Source organism: Balaenoptera borealis, assembly GCF_965194805.1.
Source record: "Balaenoptera borealis genome assembly, chromosome: 11".
Classification (NCBI taxonomy): Eukaryota; Metazoa; Chordata; class Mammalia; order Artiodactyla; family Balaenopteridae; genus Balaenoptera; species Balaenoptera borealis.
Genome location: NC_138868.1, coordinates 109,972,037 through 109,993,375, shown reverse-complemented (window position 1 = coordinate 109,993,375; position 21,339 = coordinate 109,972,037). Strand labels below are relative to the sequence as shown.

General features: G+C 47.7%; 1 protein-coding gene across 8 annotated transcripts in view; it reads right to left on the bottom strand.

The window, feature by feature from the left end:
• The window catches only part of NTM (neurotrimin), a 935,126-nt gene that overhangs the window by 113,353 nt on the left and 800,434 nt on the right, over positions 1 to 21,339 (bottom strand). For all 8 annotated transcript variants that reach the window (XM_082343112.1, XM_082343113.1, XM_082343114.1 and 5 more), the window contains one exon: positions 10,219 to 10,344. In XM_082343112.1, coding sequence (XP_082199238.1) covers positions 10,219 to 10,344 — 126 coding nt within the window. The remainder of the gene's footprint in view (positions 1 to 10,218; positions 10,345 to 21,339) is intronic.

Below are 21,339 nucleotides of genomic sequence, written 5' to 3'. Positions count from 1 at the left end.
GTGAGAGAGTGGTATTGACATATATACACTACCAAATGTAAAGTAGATAGCTAGTGGGAAGCAGCTGCATAGCACAGGGAGATCAGCTCAGTGCTTTGCGATGACCTAGAGAGTTGGGATAGGGAGGGTGGGAGGGAGACGCAAGAGGGAGGGGATGTGGGATATATGTATATATATAACTGATTCACATTGTTATACAGCAGAAATTAACACAACATTGTAAAGTAATTATACTCCAATAAAGATGTTTAAAAAAAAAAAGCATATGAAACTTGGAGTCAGAAAAGCTTGGATTTCAATTTCACCTTGCCCATTTAAAATTTGTGGGCCAATTATCCTCTCAGCTCTCCATTTCTTCATCGCTAAAATGGAAATAATGCCTACTTGTCAGGGCGTTTGTGAGAATTAAATGATATAAGATATGTAAAGCAGAGTGCCCAGCAGAGAGCAAATATCCCACAGCAGTGGTTCTCAAACTTAAGTGTGCAACACAATTCTCCGGGGATTTGCTAAAATGCAGAATTCTGGGTCCCATCCTAGATCTGGGGTACAAACAAGGTGATGCCCATGCCGTTGGTCCAGGGACCACCCTTGGAGAACGGTACCATACAGCACAGCAGTTAAGCACATGCTTTCTGGAGACAATGTCACTGGGGGTGGGATTTCAGCTTTGCCACTTGGAGCCTGGTGACCCCGGCCCACTTGCCTGACGCTCCAAGCCTCAGCCCCCTCATTGGTAAAGTGGCTCATCACAGGACCGGTCTCACACCAATGTTGAGAAGAATTCATACAAGTATGCTGCATGTTTAGAAAAATGGCCAGCACATTTTGAACATCCACACATTCTTACTGTAATTATTGGATAATAGACACTCTGCAATTTAGACTCTAGGGAAAAAGCAGTCATCACAGGTCAAGATAAGATTCAGGATGGAAAAGTAGGTGCAAAGTCAGAGCTCCACAGAGAAGTCCTCGTGGCCAGGACAATCTGATTGGAAACAGTCTCCAAGCTCTCCTGGCAGCTCCCGGTGGGACCTGGCCATGGGACCCCAAAGCCTTCAGCTGGTCTACAGGGGTTCCTCAGTGAGGAGGTTACCATGCCTATGGTGGGGGGGTGAGGCCCTTCTGTACCCCCCAAAGAGCTGCCTGTCATGGGTGCTCCTCAGAGAGGGGGTCTCCTGGCCTGGAGGGGCTGCCATTTTAACCAGCCTTTGCAATAACTGAGCCAGGGCTGGTTAGCTTCGGTGGGGAAGATAATACAATCTCCTTGCTTTTCTGTTTCCTTTCTTGTTCCATCAAAACAGTTCTGCATGGTAACGGTCACCAAGTAGCCGCATAAATAGCCCAAGACTCAGGAGAACATGGGGGAGGACGCTGTCAGCAGTGCCTGCATTCAGCAGACGTCTGATTCTACAACATTTTTCAAGGGTTTTAAAATAATTGGGTAAAACCACAAACAGCGTCTGTGGTGTGCACTCCTGCCCTTGGTTTCTAGACTGAGGCTTGATTTCATATGTTCTCAGTTGAGGCACACTGAACTCATTAATTTCCCCACTAGTCTTTTTATGATTTTCCTCTTCTTTGAAGTAGGAAGTCGCACAGCTATAATACTGCTTTAAACCAGATCATAAATATTAAACTTACAAAAAACCATATTGACACTGGCAAATTTTCCCCTAAATGTATCTATCTAGCCATAATGTTACAGTTAAAGAAAATTACGGAGTTAAAAGAGTGATCTATAAACGTCTCACTCGACTTTTTTCTTTGCCACCTTGGTCTGTGTTTAAGCCATTTACTTAATGAGTTTCTGGATCACTTTGCCTCGTATTGAGGTTGGACCACTGGTTTATCTCCATCAGAAGAAATTGCTTTCTCTGTACAGGTTGAACCTAATACCGTATGTTCCCCTGTTCCTAGGGAGAGGAGATCTGCCACTTTCCATTATGATGCAATTATTTTTTTTTCTCCCACCATCAATGACCACTGCAATATCTTTTGCAATAGCAATTACTTGTCCCTCCTGGGATAGCCACTTGGGGTACTTGGGGAATTTTAATCAAGCACCTACGTTAATTAGAAAATCATGGGGGTTAGGGGGAGCTGATTAAGCACCTTCGAATATCTGTCCTTTCTGGCAATTGACTGAGCTTGGGCTTTTGTAAGGATTCAAACTTTTCAGAGGAGAAAATTTTAATTTCCTCCCTTTTGTTCTTGTCTCCTGGGTGGGAGAGAAGAGGAATGGGCTGGCTGGGTGATGGAAACTACCGGGGTCAGGTGCCTACTGTGTGCTGTTGGCCGGACACTCTGCATTGGGGAGCGTGATTCATCCCGCCAACCTACCCTGACACGGCTTGGTTATCTCTCTTTTGCAGACGAAGAGTCTGAAGTTCGGTCCTGGGATCAACCAGGGAGGCAACGGTTGGGGGAGAGGCTTTTCTTACAGATTCCTCTGATTGGTTTGGGAAATATATGATGATGCAGAGATGAAGCTCCCGGATCTTACCCCTTTCCTCACTAAAATTGATTTTGCTTTAAATTATGTGCCAGAAAGGCTCAATTTTAAAAAGGGAAGAAACATACTGTACCTACGCTATTGGACACTTCTTTCAACTGTACCTACACTATTGGACACACTTTCACTATTGGACACTTCTTTCAAGGGCCTGTCACTGTCTCGGGCTGCGCTCAGCACTGGCGATAAACTACGACCACGAGAGGCCTGTTGCTGCTCCCCTGATCCCGTGGACACCGGGGAGGGGGGCAGTGGGGGTCTCTGGAGCTGCAGGTGAGTGCGGGCACCACCGCCGTGCAGAGTGTTGTGGCGTCTCGGGAAGGGCCGAGGCACTCCGACTGAAGAAAGTCATCAGAGGCTCTCAAACGGGTAGCATCTGAGCCTGGTCTTAAAACAAAAGTGGACTCTCTCCAAAAGCCGCGGGAAGATGGTCTAAGGAGAGTGGAAGTGAGTCCCAGGAGGAGACGCCACGTAGGTGGTGAGCCTCAAGCTACCAGTGTGACTGCAGTGCGGGGGGCCTTGGGGTCCAGGACCAGATCACGGAAACTCGAGGTGCCGTGACAAGAAGCAAGAACAAAATCAGGAAAGAAGCGTATCTTCGGAGAGGCTTATTGCTGCCCCAGCGTGACCCAGGCAGCGACAGTGCAAGGGAATCCAAATCCAGCTGGACCTGACTTCAAACCCACCTGTTTTGGGCACGTCACCTCCAGCTATGAAAGGGAGTCACTCACTGCAGGTGGTCAGAGCCTCAGAGAAGGGCCAGACATTCCAAACAGCTCAGAAGAATGGACCATTCTCACCTGTCCTCAGGAAGCAGGTGGAGAGGGCAGACACGCTGGTCACCACCCATGCCCACCTGTGGGAGGAACCTCCACGGGAAGGATCCTTCTCTTAACTGTATCTCTTGGACTCTAATATTCCAGCAGAAGACAGGTGGGCAGCTGGCAGTTTAGCAGGTGCCCCCGCCAGGGAGACTCCCTGATAGGGAGCAAAAAATCACAGATCTCAAGGCCTCCTTTCCCTTCAGGCCCTTGTTTCTTGGGAACTTAAGCTAATTCCTGGCTTCACAACACCTTGGCCATGACTGGAGAGATAATTCAGTCATTGACTTCCCCCTTGGCTTATGGCAGAAAAGATGTATCGCCTGTATCATTAATTACAGGGCATCCACCAAAATGAGACTCCAAGAGTTGTCCAGAGTTGGCACAGATAGAGATCTTTCATAAGGATCTTTGTCTTTCCTGTTTTTTTTTTTTTAGTTCCCTCCTGCTGGGTGGTGAACATCGGTGGTGGGTGAGGTGAAGCCTTTAGTTCCATTTTGTCCTCCTTCCCTCCCATCCCCGGTGCCTCTTTTCTGGAGACGACTTTCTCATCTGCCATCCTAATGATCGCTGTGCCACACGGGGCCCCTGACGCTGGTGCTGACAGGCTGCTCATTAGTGCCAGGGTGCCACGTCAGCCGGTGGCACGCCACAGCTCCACGCCTGACACTCTTCCGCAGAGCTGTCACCGGAGTCGCGGCACCTGCCAGCTCTGGTTGAACTCAAGCTGTGATACCTCCAGTGCCAATTAGCGCTTCTGTGTCCTGCTTAGCTGGGGAGGAGGGCTTGTCAGTGCTGACAAACGGGAAATAGGTGGGTGGGGAGAGCTCAGAACACTGGCGAGAGCAGAAGGGCTCCCATCCGAGGGTCACTCTGTCCTCACCAGCTGGTGCCTTTGAAGACTCTGAGAAGCGAGAGGCAGGGCAGCCGACTCCTCCCTGGGCCCTTCGACTCCAGCAGGAGAGCTGAGGCGGGAGCGGGCGAGACTGGCAGCTGAGGCAGGTTGCCCAGTCCTGCGGACAGGGGTGCGGAAGGCGTGCAGAAGCGCCCACCCCGTGCCGTGGGAAGAGAAGGCTTCCACAGCTAGGGCGCGGTGTGCAGCCCAATGGACATATAGCCTTTTTCTAACTGTGCACTCTCACCCCGGATCTCTGTGTGGCCCTGGGAAAAAACAATCCATCTCTACCCCAACCTCGATTCACACACTGGGGTTGGAGGGGAGAATTTTTTAAATGATACTTCTCTTTCTTGGGTACTGATTTCTTTCTTTGTATGGAACTTTTGTTAACCCATGAGGAGCAGCAAGTTTTCACGTATTATTGAATTCACTGTCTCTGGGAACATCCAGGATTGAGTCACGGAACTGTTTGGAGCCATTGCGGGCTTAGGCACAGGTGCGGTTGGAATGAGTAAGTCAGCACAAGGACCAGGTGCCCTGGAAGAGCCGGGTGAACCACACGCCAGAGAAGCACCGACATCATGGGCGCGATCACGGTGAGGCGGTGATGACGGCAGAAGGCAGCTCACGCAAGACCCAGCTTCAAAGATGCCCGTGAGCCACCTCGACCCTTGCAAAAGAGAACTTGAAAAGGAGTCACTTCTTCAAGGAGAAGTCCAGCCCTGGCACAGCAGCTTCCCCACCAGAGGGACTTCAGGAAAGGCTTCAAGACCAGAGAAAATTTCCTGGAGACTTACCGGCAGTGTTTCAGCAGGAGACACACCAGGTCTGGACCACAGCACCAAAGTGGACAAGAATTCCTTAAGGAGGGGGATGGAATCTTTGAATTAGGAGAATGGCCATGCCCTCTGGGACACCAGCAAACACAAGGGCTGTTCACGGAATCAACACGTATTTCTTAGATGCTTTCTAGGTGCTGGGCATTGTGCTAGGAGGTGAAGCATCCAAGAAAAGAGAGACATAGGCCCTGGTCTCAAAGAACTGATGAATCAGAAATCAGGACATCTCTTTGGACAGATCACTGGACGCTCCTGAGCCCCCTGCCAATACCCAGGTGGGAGGTGTTCTCTCAGCAGCCTTGGTGAGACTGTTATTGATATTTTCAGTGCTTTGTTTGATGGGATAAAGGGTGAGGCAGGTGCACCCGAGACGGCAGCCCCATTAGGACACTCGGTGAGCCATGACCCCATGTGTACAGTGCCGCCCATGCAGCAGTGGCTGGACTGAGGCCTTCACCTGGGTTTTGTGGTCGGCTCCCAGGGATGTGGAAATACAGGAACCTCAGCCTTCTCTCTAAAGCTCTGACAGTCCAACAGAAACTGGAGACATGAAAAATTGGCCTTTGAGAATAATTTTTTTATGAAGTGTGAAGTCTTGAAGAGCATCTTTAGAATACATTGAAAGAGATAGTTTATCTGTTAGAAGACTCAGAGGAATAGAGAGCATTAAAGGTATTCTTTTGGATAGAACGACTCGAGCTTAAGGGCTACGACAAAATAAATTCTTGCATGCCTAGATAAGGAAAAGACAAGACAAGATGCAGAGTCATGAGTAAGAGTTGTGTCTAAGGGGCCCTGGGGACCACTGACGGTCCTTCAGCGCCCAGGGCAGCAGGCTAACAGGTGGGATTCGGTGAGGGGCCATTAGAACATTCGTGCAGTTCCAGGTGGCATTCCCGTGTGAGGAAGTGACGTGGGCTCTTCCTCCTCAAAAGACCAAGGCCTGTGCAGGTACAAGCAACACCTGTACCCTCCCAAACAGGTATGCACCACGAGGGCAGGTATCTCTACAAAGCTAGTATACCTTCTCCTTGAACTCCTGGGAGCTATAAGTTCATGAAGGGAGCTAAAAAGACGTATAACCAGTAATAACAGGTGAGATACTACTTCTCATGATCAATAGCAATGCCAAGAGGTAGCTTGGGAAGTCTTACCTCCCTCTTTATCTTGGATAAGGACAACTGACATTTTCTCCACCTGATGTCAAGTGCCAGGTAGGCACCTTCTGAGAAAGACCCCCAACACCCCTCCCACTGTAAGATCACTCCCAGCTTCTGTATATCTGGATGGATGAGCCACTACTAATACAATGGTGGTTAACATTGCTTTATTACTTTTCCACATAAAAGGAGTCAAGGCTGGGACCTTATGCTAAGTGAAATAAGTCAGACAGAGAAAGACAAATACCATATGATCTCATTTATATGGGGAATATAGGAAAACAAAACAAAACAAAATTAATGTGCAAAACAAACCGAAGAAAAACAAACACATAGATATAGAGAACAGAGTAATGGTTACCAGAGGGGAAGTGGGGTCAGGGGAGGTAGTGAAATGGGTGCAGGGGGTCCACTGTATGGTGATGGACGGAAACTAGCCTTTTGGTGGTAAGCTCGCTGTAGTGCATACAGAAGTCAAAATATAACACACGGAACTTGTATTGGGTTGGCCAGAAAGTTCGTTCAGGTTTTCCTGTAACATCTTATGGAAAACCTGAACAACTTTTTAGCCAACCCGATATGTTATAAACCAATGTTACCTCCATACATTTTTTTTAAAAAAGAAGAGATTTATATCAGCTTACTGCAGCCCCATATGAGTTGTGATAGAGGAAACTAGGGTTTTTCAGAAATGCACAGAACAAACAGACCAGTCTGGACAGAACATGCAGTGAAGCCATCAAGGTTGCCCAAAGTGCTTGGCCAGGGTCAGCCCTCCATCAGGGGTTTAATGGACGTGAGCATACGAATGACCTTGACTGAAACGTGATCTGCCCACACAGAGTGGGAGCAAGGGTGAGAGCAGCTCTCTGCCTTTGGAGCCTTCGCTCAGGTGTAGCGTACCTTTTTCTCCAAGGAACCCCCATCTTGTCCCTACGTTATTTAAAATAAGCAGCCTTTTGGAGATATTTAGTGGGGCAAGATGAAAGTCTGGCTGCTAAGGGTCTCCAGCTCCAGTTCGGGCTGGGCAGCAGCCCGATGACAGCTCTGATCTCCAAATAATCAGTCACCAAGGAAGCGGCACCCCGTGAGCCCCGGGGTGATCAGTTACCGCGTGGCATGTCGCGTCAGTTTGAATCTGGGTTAGCTAATCCAGACCGCAGATCTGGGAAAAGCTGCTCGTCTAAATTACTCTGATCCACAGGTAGATTCTGATTATCCTGCTCCTCTCCCCTTGATCCATCTTCTGTTTCCATAGCAGCTGAAACCCCAGTAAAATGGAAGCATCAGGTCAAGTTCCCTGGGGAAATGAGGCGGCTGATGGCCAGGAGAGAGGGAAGGACGCTAGGGCGCAGTGGTGAGAACTTCAGCAAGAGGAACGGAGAGGCGCCAGTGCAGAGGGAAGACAGAAGTGATTGTGAGGAGGAGAGAGAGAAGAAAGAAATGACGATGTGGGATGAAACAGAAGGAGACTGTGTAGGAGGCTGTGAGAGACAGGAAGGTGGAGAACAGAAACAGAAAGCGTGAAAGGACAAGAGGAAAAGAGGAGCTGTACGGAGGAGAAGGGAAAGAAGAGAAAAAAGGGGAGGGGAGGGGAGGGCAGGGGAGGGGAGGGGAGGAGAGGAAAAGGAAAGGCGAGGCACCCAGAAAAGGACGAAGAGCTGCAGGGCCAGAGGAGGGATGAGAAAAGACATCAAGCAGGACACAAAGGGGACCTGCAGGATGGAGGGGGCGGTGCCACCTGAGAGAAGGAAAGTCCATGTACCTGGGATGATGAATGTTTGCGTATGCTAAAGGCACAGACCGCCCTGGAGTCCAGCGGCACTGAGGTCCCGGCATTAAACAGTGATGAACGGCGTGCACCATGGACCAGAAAGTCTGTCCATCTGGATGCCCCACCCTGGGATGTGCCCCAGGGCCAAGTTCCATCACTAACAACTTCATGCACAGTGAAGCCTCCTCCCAGACTGTGGGCCAGCCCACGTGTAAGGTCATTTCCAGTTGAAAGATGGGCAGAAATTCGAGCGTCTTTCTGCTTCCTTTGCTCATGGCGGTAGTGTCAGGAGTGGTGGCTAAGGATGGCTCCCAGGGTTTCAGGCCAAACACAGTGAAAACCTCACCCCTTTTCTGAAAACCTCCGTAGGGCTAACTGTCACCTGAGAGAGGGAATTTGGTTTCTGGGGCCCATGCATAGTCTTCAACTGGCTTTTTTTTAATGTCCAGGTGTAGTAGACCTGTGATGCACTGCCTTCTTCAGGAACAAAGGATGCCTGCCCCAGGGGGTGGACGGACAGCCCTCGGCTGCAGCCCCTCATGGGGACCGTCTCATATGAAGAGAGGTGCCTGGCCTAGGTCACAGCCCTTCTGGGGACAGCCCGAATTCCCTGACCTCGACTGTTGTGCTGGCATAAAAGGCCACCCCCATAACCTCAATAGAGGACAATTCATCCTATCTTCAGAACGCCCCACAGGGCTAGTAGAGATGCTTCCCTGGTCATCATGGCAACTCAACCTCTCCCTCGGCCTGACCCCGCCTCCCTCCCTCCCCTTCCACAGGCTTGATCCCAAGGGCACCTCCAATAAACTTCTTGCTTGCCAGTCACCTTCTCAGGGTCTGCTTTAGGGGGACTCAGCCTGAAACACCCAGCAAACCACGCCAGTGGCGACTTTAGCATCTTTATTTTTATTGAAATCTAGTTGATTTAAAATATTGCGTTAGTTTTGGGTGTATAACAAAGTGACTCAGTTCTATATATATATATATATATATATATATATATATATATATATATTCTTTTTCAGATTCTTTTCCATTATAGTTTATTATAAGATATTGAATATAGTTCCCTGTGCTATACAGTAGGTCCTTGTTGTTTATCTGTTTTATAGTAGTATCTCTTCTTTAGCCTCTTTAAACCTGCATGACTCAGCAATGCACTTACCTTCATACATACATGCAGGCATACACACACACACACACACACACATATATATATATATATGTACATAAATATATTCCATGTTAGCCAGATATAAGCAGTGAAATGAAGGATGTTTTTCAGGTCTCTGCTCAAATGTCACCTTGTCGAAGGCCTTTCCTGACCAAACCTCTTGTCCTTCTGTCAATGTATCCTGCTCTATTTTCTCATCCTTATCACCACATATTATTAACATTATTATTTTGGTTATTCATCTCATGAGAATGTGAGCTCATGAGAGCAGGGACTTGTCTGTTCTGGTTTATTGCTATATAAACACTCAGTAGACATTTTAGAACTAATGAAATAATGTAATGCACCTCGCATAAAAGCTAGCTTAATAATAAATGGCATGTTGCCTTAAATTCTAAAAGTTTAACGTTCAATCCGTGAAAGCACAAAACGACACTTAGCCCGGTCTGCAAAACATCTAGACGTTTAGACAAAGTGAATTTTGCAATTCAGTCACACATTAAGTTGTATTTGTTACCTAGGGTTAATCAGAGTAAAGCAACAAGAAAACCACAAAAGGACTAATGGCCTAGCGACCGGATATTTGGCCCTGTTGAAGCAGCACGGACGTGGAAATTTTCCTTGTAGGCATATGGCCATCCCAAACCCTCATCTATCATTGTGTGTTTGTGTCTTCTCTCTCTTACAAAACAGCCAGCTGAACAATGCCACCAACACCAAGTAGATTCCTCCATCGCCAAACGTGACCAGGAAAGTCGCCCCGAACAGCTTACCACCACTTCACCCAGAAACAACTGGGATTAATTTCCCAGGGACTGGAGACATCCTCCAGTGTGATTTCTGAAATCTCAGAGGATATGCCTGTCTTGCACTGAGAACACTGATATTCTCTGCCAAGCCATGAGCATCTTGTTATCAGGCCACCAAGAATGGGGGACCCTTGGGACCAAGTCACCGGCGCCATAACCTCCTGCCAAGGCCAACGATTCTCCCGCTTCCTCTCACAACACGATACACCAAACTGCTTCTCTCACCTTTGGGGGAGATGTGTCTCCAAGTAACCGTAGGCTCTGGTCGACCCGTGGCTATGCAGGTGAGGCTGATATTGTTGCCTTCGTTGATGGAGATATCGGAAGAAATCTCTACAATTTTGGGAGATACTGTGGAGACAATACAGGTAGAAGGAAAATTAAAATCCTGCTGAAACATTTCTTTGTTGTCTTCAAGTGGTAGCTGGCAGAATAACCCAGGGATGGAAATATTGGGGCTATAGAGTCAAGGATGAGGAATCAGAGGAATCACCTTACACGTGAAAGAAACGTCTCACCTTGACTTCAGCTTCTATTTCCTCCTATTTACACGCAATGTCAGAGGGTCTGAAAGGGATGGTTCCACTGCAGCCCCACAGGCACTGTTCTAGCCCCCCACCCTCTTCCGGTCTCCACTCTCACCCACACCCACCTCCCACTCCCGCTCCACACCGCGTCACGGCCGTCTTTATATGATGCACTTCTGATCATATCGCGTCTCTGCCTAAACACTTTCAACCGTGCCCACCTGAAAACACCCAAGCCCCTCATCCTAGCAAACCAGGCCCTTCGGAATCAAGCCCGAACCTCTGTTTCCGATGACATCCCTGGCGATTCCACCTCTACTTACCCTGTTGTCATCCCCAACTCATCATGTCCTTCCTGGTCAGCCTGCATTTGGGATCTATATTCTTCCTTCTGTCCTTCCTGGGAAACTCCCAGTCATCCTTTTAAACCCAAATCAAATGCCATTTTGTCGCAGCTTGCCCTACCCCTACTCCCTCTGACCTCCTGCACAACTCAAAGATCCTGCACCCAGATATGTTACATGCACCTGAGGGGGAGTCAATCAGACATGACAGACTTGGCCTCTTTCTCTCTCTGTGTCTTAGATTAATCCCCCCAAAGGATGAAGAGGTTCATCCCAACTGTAGATTTGGGGACAGAATCCCCCAACTTTGTTTAGTCTTTCGTTTTGGAGCCAGGGTTTCCTTAGGAAGCTACATTATATTGTGCACTTTCTCATTTATGTTTTACAGGACGGCATCCCACAGAGATGAGCACAGCCAGTGGTGTGCATCAGTCTCATTCTGGGGCTCAGAGCTGGAAGCTCATTGTTACTGCACATCTAAGCCCAATTCTCCAGTATCACCTTTACCACTAGCGAATGTGATGCTTGACCATGACATGACTACTCATTTGTCTTGTCTGCCAATGGGTTTATAAAGTAAGGGTGTCTTTTATTGGCCCCCCCCAAACTCCAATTCTTGGCCCTTATCCCACTGTGCTGTAGTTATTTGCATAGCATCCCTCATGCCCTAGACCATGAGCGTTTTTGATGGCTTGAGCCGGGTCTTACTTACATTTATATCCATAGTAAAAACGCAACACATATTTATAGGATGGAATTATAATGGTTGTTCATGTGAGCCACCTCCCCACCCGGCTACATGTCTGCGACAACCTCAGAACCGGGCCGTTAACACGAGCCATTTCAGTTCTACTCACACTGGTTTTGACACATTAGCTCTTTACAGGTTAAGGGGCCCCTCTGTCGGGTTCTATTAGGCATCTTCAGGTCAGGTCGCCTCCTTGAATCAGCATGCCTCTGAGCCACCCCCGTGTGCTATTCCAGGACCCGTTATCCCCAGGACACAGTGCCATCTGGCCTGCAGGAGACCCCAGGCAAGCTGACAATCACCCTTATTCCCTGGATGAGACCAAGGTCATGGTGCAACCTTCACAGGAAAATCAGATCGGTTGGAACTTTCCGTGCTGGTCTTTCCTCTCCTGGAACCACTCATCACTCACTCCTGATTGTGCTGGATTTTTTTCCTCCAGAAAGGAGGGTGCCGTGCGGATAGCTGATCTCAGCCTTTGTTCCTTTCCCTCCTTCTCCTGAAAGCTGACGTCCCATCTGTCTCCACACTGCGCCCAACCAGGAACGCTCATTAACAAGCGTGCACTGGACTTTGTTTTCTGAGCCCCAAGCCCTTGCTGCTGGTGTTGGTCCCTTCGCCTCTTTCTCCAACTGTCTAGACCTACTGGAATCATTCAAGGCCTGGCTGAGCTGCCACCCCTTCCACGAGGTCTTCCAGGCGACGTCCAAGGGGATGTGGCCTCTCCTTCCTGGAGACCCTGTAGCCTCCTCCACGGCATTAAAATAAACTGGCTTATGTTACCTTGTCTCATCTTTCTCCTTGGCTATAAATTATCATAGTATAAGATACTGGCCAAGAGCCTTGCTCATCTTTTCATTTTCTGCTGTCTCCAATACGGTCCCTTGCAAAGCAAGCACCAATTAATCATTTTTAGTCTTAAATCCGCATGGAGCTTCAGGTAGAGAGGCAACTGTGGTGTGATGTCTGTGTGTGCGAGTGCGTGTATGCCCTTGCACACACACATACCTGCATTCTCACGGATATTTGGCAGGACAGACACAATGGACGGTTGATGTGGCCAGGGCTGGGAAGTGACCGCTGGCTCTAAGGCCCGGGACTTCTAAGACATTATATTGTGATTCATGGCTGTATCATTTTAAAAGCTAGACTGAACCTTCCGGGAGAGAAAGATACTTGATGAGTTAATGACTGGCCACTTGATTTGCTGACTGTCTGAAGGATCCAAATTTGTAAGCTCTCTAAGTTCTAGAATCATTTACATTTGATGTATTTTATTCGCAGAGTTTTAACTGGGACTTGCACTTCTTGAACCCCACCTCACCCCCAAGCCATACATTTGCCTGGCCCTGATCCTGCCCACCCTTGGCACTCACACAGCCTTGCCTGTTTCCCAGAGGACAGGCTGCCTGCAGAATGACTGTGCTGGCCTTGCAGACATCGCTTTGACTCTGCAGGTAAGTAATTTATTGATCTGTAAAGCACTCTGAGATGCTCTGCAAGGGATTATGTCACGAAAATGCCATGCAATAAAATAAAAAATGATGGACTTCGTGAACACAGGGTGATTTAGGGTTTGTAGCTGGAAGTGTGCTCAAAGTACATTTTAAGTGGAAATCAGGCAGGGTAATGAATTACTCTTGCTTTGGAAGGGCTTACTGGGAGTTCATTTTCCTGGCTTCTTACATGATAGCTAATCTGCTAATCATACACTAGAGAACAATGGACAGTCCCCAAGTAGAAGAGAAGGTAGTTTGGGCCAAGCTGTTGGCACAGTAAGTATATAAAATGAGACCATCACACCTCATGCTTGGAAGAATCATCTAGAATTGTCTCCCTCCACTAACAACTGGAACGTGTCCAACTCACGAAGTTGCAGTTGGTGAAACGCTTGGCCTTTCAATCCTGCCTCAGGGTGTAGCTTGAAGGTGGCAAACTGCCTCGAGATGACTTTGAAAGGTAAACCATTCATGGCATAGAGCTGAGATGGTTTGACCAGAGGTGCAATCCCAATCACTAGAACCAAGCTGGCACAGTGCCTAAGATGCTAGGAGGTTAGAAGTATCATCTTCCAGGTGGCAACTTCTAACATGTTGTCAGTATTTAAAATTAAAGTGAATTGGGGCTTCCCTGGTGGCGCAGTGGTTGAGAATCTGCCTGCCAATGCAGGGGACACGGGTTCGAGCCCTGGTCCGGGAAGATCCCACATGCCGCAGTGCAGCTAAGCCTGTGAGCCACAACTGCTGAGCCTGTGCTCTAGAGCCTGTGCTCCGCAACAAGAGAGGCCGCGATAGTGAGAGGCCCACGCACCGCGATGAAGAGTGGCCCCCGCTCGCCGCAACTGGAGAAAGCCCTCGCACAGAAATGAAGACCCAACACAGCCATAAATAAATAAATAAATACATAAATAAAAAATTTAAAAAAAAATTAAAGTGAATTGACAAGAATGCACTGTGGTCTTATCTTAGCTAATCCATGCTCATAAGAAAATTCTGACCCACTGAGATAGGGCTACTTACATTTTTATATTGTTTCCATGGATACCGCCTGCATCTCATCTCATCTCATCATGCAGGCGGTTGGAAACACACTAGGATTGCTTTGTTTTCATTCATTCACTCACACATTCATTCATCCATCAATAGTCCCTGAGCACTTCCTTATACCAGTGTGGTACTTAGCCCTAAGGGGCATGACGTCTAAAAGACACAGTGCTTCTCCTCAAGGAGTCCACAGTCTAGAGATGCAAAGACAGGAACAGAAGCAAACCCCTTTCGTGCATTGTGACATAGAAGGACAGATAAGGTTGAGGAAATGCAGAGGAGAGACACACTAGCCAGCCTGGAGATGGATGTCATGGAAAGCTCCTTGGATATGAGACATCTAAGCTAATCCCCGGAAGACAAGCAAAATGAATCAGTTCTGAGGAGGAAAGGCATTCTGGGCAAAGGAGGTGATGTTAGAAAAATAATATTAGTAAGACTTTTGGTGGCCAGGCATAGTTATTAATGGAAGGATAGTTACTGGAGGAGACATGGCCAAAAGTCACTCAAACACTGAGTGAGCACCTACTATATACACACTGTGGCTTAGGTGTGTCCATGACGTGCAGCAATGCACACATTTTCTTGGCCCTCCATGAACTTACAATCTGTTAGGGGAAACAGTGCATATAAACGTCCCACCGTGTCACAGGGTTGTGTGGGACTGGATGCTAGAAGGTTGGTACAGACATTACACTCTGTGAGTTAGTAAGAGCGTGGGTGTCGGCACGGCTTCTCCTGGGCTACAGAGTTTAGTTTGGGTACCAACAAAAGAGAAACGGTCATGTCTGCGGAGCAAGTGAATCTGCTTCAGGTGGGACAGAAGTGCATGGGCACGGTTGGGAAGGCAGAAATCCAGGATGCGTGTGAGGATACAAAGTCTACTCAGCACCAGAGGTGATGGAGAGCAGTGGTCCAGATCCCGGGTCTACTACGTTCAAGTTGGGCAGCCTTGGCCCAGTCACCTCACCTCTCTGTGCGTCACGTCCTCAGGTCGTGAAGCCACTTGCACGTATCTCACAGGATCCTTCTGAGGATTTAGGGGTAAGTTTATGAAATGCACTTACAGGGGCTCTAAGCAATGCGAAGTATGCAGTAAGTGAGTTTTCGTATATTGTGTGCTTGGCAGACACGTATGTCACGTCAACACAGAATAGAAGGTGATAAATTCTAACCGACTCGAGGAAGAATGGGATACAAGGCCAATGAGGTAAACTAGAGCCAGATTACAGACCAGCCTGAATGGCCAGGTCCTTCCTGGGTTTTAACTCTATCCTATAGGCAATGGCAAGCATTTGAAATTGTTTAAAAAAGGAAATACTATATATAAATATATAATGAATATACAAATATATTAATATACTTTAAGCAAAATAAGCTTGTAACAATGTGTCAGAGGGAATGGGTAGACAGACACTGGATTTCTGAGAGTGATGTTCAAGGCCTGGGTTAAACCGTGGGCTCTGTAAGGGTGGAAAGAAAAGGATGGGTTTGAGAGCAATGCCGAGGACAAGCTGCGGGTGCCTGATGGTGCCTGGATGGGGGATTCAGGAACATGGAGTCAAATGAAGGCCATTTTGTTCAACAGCAGCTGGATGGCTGAGCTGGCAGATCCCTTATGTTATATGAATAACGTCTTTGGGGGGAGAACATTAGTGTGATTCTGTTTTAGACAGGCTGATGAGATGACAAGGGGCCAGCAGGGTGGCAGAACTATCCTGTTAGCAGCTGGGATCACACAACCAAAGGTCTGGGGTGAGTCTGAGACCTGCTAAGAGTCCATGATTCCTTAAGAAAGGCCATCAGCTTATTTCCACATTGATGGATGTGATGTCTCTGTGGACTTTTGAGGTCTGAATCTAGAAAGATCAGGAAGTGGTTAGATTATGTTTGGAAAGAAAGGCAGAGACCCCCTGAGCCATGCTTTCTGGATAGAGTTCCACATTGAATATATTATGTTAAGGTTTAATCCGGCTCTTATTGAATTTTAATTCAAATGTGTAAATAATTAAATAACATAATTACTAAAACAGTATTCTAGGGAACTTCCTCACTCTTCGTGTAGCCTCCACTGCCCAGGTGTTAAATTCTAATAATTATGTCATTAATAAATAGCAATTTGCTGTTTTTAGCGCACAGTAGATATCCTATGAAATCCAAATTGAGATGTTTTATTAAGCCCTTCACGGTCCCGTGGGGCCGAGGATGCAGAGAAGTGGCTTGGACCAGGTTCCTCTGCAAGAACGCACGCAGATCTATGCATCCCAGGTTCTGCCTCTGGTGCTGGTGGCATGTACCCCGTTCCCCCTGCCCCCCACCCACCTCCGCTCTGCAGTGAAGATCTGAGATGCCCATGGGGGCTCGGGACAGTTTCCACAGCAAGGGCTGCGCCACAGCTAAGGCCTTGGCACCTTTGTCTTTACAGAATTAAAGGAGCCGTCTGGAATACCCTCGACTTTCCTGGTGTCCAGACCCCAGAGAGACACCCAGGCCTGGGTCCATAACCTGGTGCATGAATGTCCACTCCACTGGCCTCCTTTCCTCCTGAAACACCTCAGGCCAGTCCTTGGTTCTTCATAGTTCCCTTCCTCCCCGGTCTTCACTTGGCCGGGTCTGTCTTGTTCTTGAAAGCTCAGCTCCTCCATGAAGCCTTCCTCGACCGTCTCTCCTGAAGTAGAACTCCCCACACCAGAATGCTGCATATGGTCTGCTCTCCCAAGTAAAACGTTAGCCCAGCTGGTTGTCTTGTTCACTGAAGTGTTCCGCGCACACCACGATGTCTGAACACAGTTTGTGCTCAACACGTAGTTTTTTGAATGAATGAATGAAAGTGTTTTGACAAGGCTGTATGGAAATGCAACTACGTCGAAATGACTGTATTTCCTCAACATCTTTGAATAGCCCTCGAAGACTCTCAGCATGTGTAATAATGTCAATGGTTACTATTTATTAAATACCTGCTGTATAACCGCTGTTTTACATATATTGCCCTCACTTTATCTTACCCCTGCGTTAACCCCACAAGTAGGTATTATTTCTAAGCGGACCAACTGTCCTGGTTTACCAGGAACTAGAGGAGTCTCCTAGAACACAGAACTTTCCGTGCTAAAACCAGAAAAGTTCCAAGCCAGTGGAGATGCACTGGTCACCCTAATTGTTTCCTTTCCCACATGTGACAGATGAAGATACATCTGTTCAGAGAGGTCAAGGAAATATTCAAGGACACGCAACTGAAAATTGCAGAGTTCCAGAGTGTTTTCTTTGAATGAGGGGATAGATGGGTTAGAAAAACAACAAATGTATGTTGAAATTTGGATGCATACATAAAAATAAACAGAAACCAACTATATATGTATATGAGCTGAGACTGTGAATTTCTGGTGTGTGTTAGAAATTTTACAGGAAGTTTGACTCCATTATTTAATTTAATCTCACAAGAATCCTATGAGGTGGTACTATTATTATTCCAATTTACAGATGAAGAAACTAAGGCTTTGTGAGCTCTTAGTGATGTGCTCCTGTTACCCAGATAACAAGTGTTGAAGGCGGGACCAGAATGCAGATTATATCTGATCCCAAATGTACCCTCTCCAGAGAGTTCGTGCAGTGGAGTGCACACGCCCAGCCTGGGGTTCTCTGGGTCTGAGGTCTTGCTGATTCACCCTCCCAGGTGGGGCACCCTGCTTTTGCACCTCCATGTGACCACCCGTCTGCCCACAGGGCATCTAGGAAAGGGAGCGCTCTCTGTCATTCCTACAAGGCATTGTTCTCTATCAGGAGAGTGGGCGGGAGGTTTCATCAGTATGTTTTGGACCATCCAGCATTTGCAGGACTATCTCGTCTTGCTCCCTCTTCCATCACTGGCACTTCCTAGTCATCCTCCTCCCGTTCATCGTCCTCCCACTGTGCTCTGGACCAGGGGGCCGCAGCTTCCGGGGAGCTTTCGTTGGAGGCAGGGCTGTAGCTGCTGCTTCCTGTAACCAGGGGTCCTAGCTGTCCCCGTATCATGACAGAGGAATGATCAATCAAACCCACTGCTGAGTCCACTGAGAAGTGTTTCTTTGGCTTATTTTGACAGAAAAGACTAGTCAGTCTGTCTTTTCTTCTTTCCCTTTTCCCTTCTTCCTTCTTTCCAATACAAATACTTGTATAATAGGACACCAGTCTTGTGGGATCTGTGGGATCTCTTGAGAGAAAGAATTCTAAGCGTTGCATCAGAAGACCAGGTATATGAAGCCCAGACCCGACTATTACTCGCTGTAGAAACTCATGTAAATCATTTAACTCTCTGATTATTTTAGTTATATCAATACCTATCTTGCCTTTTTAAAACGCATGTTCTGTGGATCAGATAAAACTGTGAGAAATCACGTTTTAAACATAACGTACTATTCAAATGCGATTTATTAATGTTACTAAAAATGTGTACTTCTAGAGGCCAGGATGAGGCTCAATTTGGACGTTAGGTGCAGTGTGGGGCTGGGAGGCTGCTCTGGTTTAGAGGCTGAGATGGGCTTGCCTGCCCCCACAGGTGGGTGCTGACCACTTCTTCAGATGCGCTAGTGGTTCTGAGATAAACAGCATCTTGAAGTGAGGGCGTGGAGGCAGTGGGGGATGGAGGTCTGCTATAGGACCCTCCCCCTCGCCAGAACTGGGCTTGCTGCCTCCGCTTTCCAGAAGGGAAAGGTTAGAGTCTAGAGATTCAGAAGCCCAGATGAGAGCCTGAACATGCAGAGAGCTCCTTGATGACACAGCCTCGGGAGGCTTGTTAGTTCTTTCACCAGAATCATTTTGTCATTTCTTACATCTCATTCTTTCTTTCTCTCCATACTAAAACCATTCATGTTTGCGGGGGGAAATCAGGAAGCCCGGGGAGAAAAGCTAGTGGTTTATTCGGGATTAGTCATAAACCACTGGTTCTGAAGTTCAGAATTTGTTCCTTTCAGGATCAGCTGAAATGTGGGAATTTTTATGAGCTCTGCTCCCTGACCCAGTTTCATCATTCCTGATAGAGACGTTGGAGAGGAAAGTAAACACCACGCAGGCCCCACTCCACACTTCCCTGCTTTTGGGCATATTTGAGTAAATTGAATTTCACGGCATCCTACTTGTCACCATCGGTGCTCTGTTATATTTGGTGACATCCAAGAAATTGCCGGGAATGCTCTCTTCATCAATTGTTTAATGGGGGGATGTAAGGTAATTATTGCTAATCACGATATGCAGACAGGGCGAGCTATCGTACAGCTCTAGTGTGATGGCGCCTGCTTTGGGTTGAAGGTACGTGGCGGCCTTCATCTTCCACACCCCCGATCGGGACCAGCTCTTTAGGGACCAGTTCAGGAAGGGAGGAGAGGTGGGACGGGGAGGGAAGGACCATGGAAACCTTGTACGCCGAGCACTTCGCCGGGGGCTTAACATTTGCTGCTTCCTTTTAAATCCTTTTGGTAGCTCATAGGCATTCCCCCCATTGTATAGTAAAGACCCTGAAACTCGGAGAGGTAATGCAGTGAACCCAAGGTCCTCATACAGGAAGTCAGGCAGACTGCAGATACTTGAATAAGGTGTCCCTACAAAACTCAACTAAAATGTACACAAACAGGTCCTCAAAGATGAAAATGATAGTACAAAAAAAAATGGAATCAATTAAGAACCTGATTCAGCTCCCTGACTTCATGAGGAAAACTGAAAAAAAATTAAAAAGAGAAACCCAGAACAATATTACTTTTTTATTATTCCTCATGGAAGAGAATTAATATTTGTCATACACCTAATAAGTACTAGATAGCGCCCATTTATTTTCCTATTTAATCCAGAACACTGAGGCTGTAACCAGCTCCTAAACTGCTCAAAGCCAGTGAGCTAGGAAGTGGCAGATCTCAGACCTAAGCCCTGCCTACAGGGTTTTGGAATCAGATGAAATATGTCCTATAACTGAAAGCACTTAGTGAACTGCTTACCACGCTGCAAGGAATGCTATTATGATCGAGATAACGCAGAGTCCAATCGATTCCAGGTAAAGAGCATTACTGCCTGCTGTAAAAGCCAACCCAGAAGGGCTGACCAGGGTTTCTGGACCGTACCCCTAGGACAAGGTTTCTTCACACGGTCTCAGAGGTAGTGGCTGGCAAGATGCTTCCGGTCCCTCCTGACTCTAATTTCTCTTCCCCAGGAGGTGTCTATTCCTGCTGGTCGCAGCAGCCAGAGCCTTGCCACATCCTTGGAGGCCCTGCCTTAAAGCCTCTTCACGTGGATTCTTTTTCTGCCTTGGCATCCAGCATCTTCCAGTGGCTCTCACTTTCCAAAGCAGGCATGCAGCTGATGCCCATGAAACTCGAGGGGCCAGTTAAGGACAGCTACCCAGGTGTGAGTGCCGCTCGTATCGTACCCCAGACCCCATCCTCCAGACACGCTTTTCCACAAGCTGTGGAAGATCTGCAGAGAAAGGAGACCCAGCCCCCATCTGGCTCAAGACAACTGCGGGCCCCCCAGGCAGCCTGGGCCTTAGCTAGAGGGACCCTTTACATACTTCAGTTTTAAGTCCTCCATTCCTCTGCTGCCACTGCATTTTTTATGTATTTTATTTATTTATTTAATAAATTTGGACTTTTAAATTTATTTATTTATTTATTTTTGGCTGCGTTGGGTCTTCGTTTCTGTGCGAGGGCTTTCTCCAGTTGCGGCAAGCGGGGGCCACTCTTCATCGTGGTGCGCGGGCCTCTCACTGTCGCGGCCTCTCTTGTTGCGGAGCACAGGCTCCAGACGCGCAGGCTCAGTAATCGTGGCTCATGGGCCCAGTTGCTCCGCGGCATGTGGGATCTTCCCAGACCAGGGCTCGAACCCGTGTGCCCTGCATTGGCAGGCAGACTCTCAACCATTGCGCCACCAGGGAAGCCCCCGGCCACTGCATTTTTAACAGGGGTCATTTTTCTCCCGATTCAGGAAGATGTAACTCTGCCCCTTGGATGTCCTTCCCTCTGCTCAGAAACCCACTGTGTGGAGAGAAGAACGGTCTTTCCACAGTAGCACTGTCAGCAGACCCCAGGATGAACTTCACACTTTGCCATCCTGAGAGTAAACAATATGCAAATGTGCCCGTACATGTCACCATCATCTCCCAGAGTCCTGGAAATGATTTTCTTTGTTCAGACTCTCCTCGTGCCCTTAAGAGCTGCCCAGGAGAG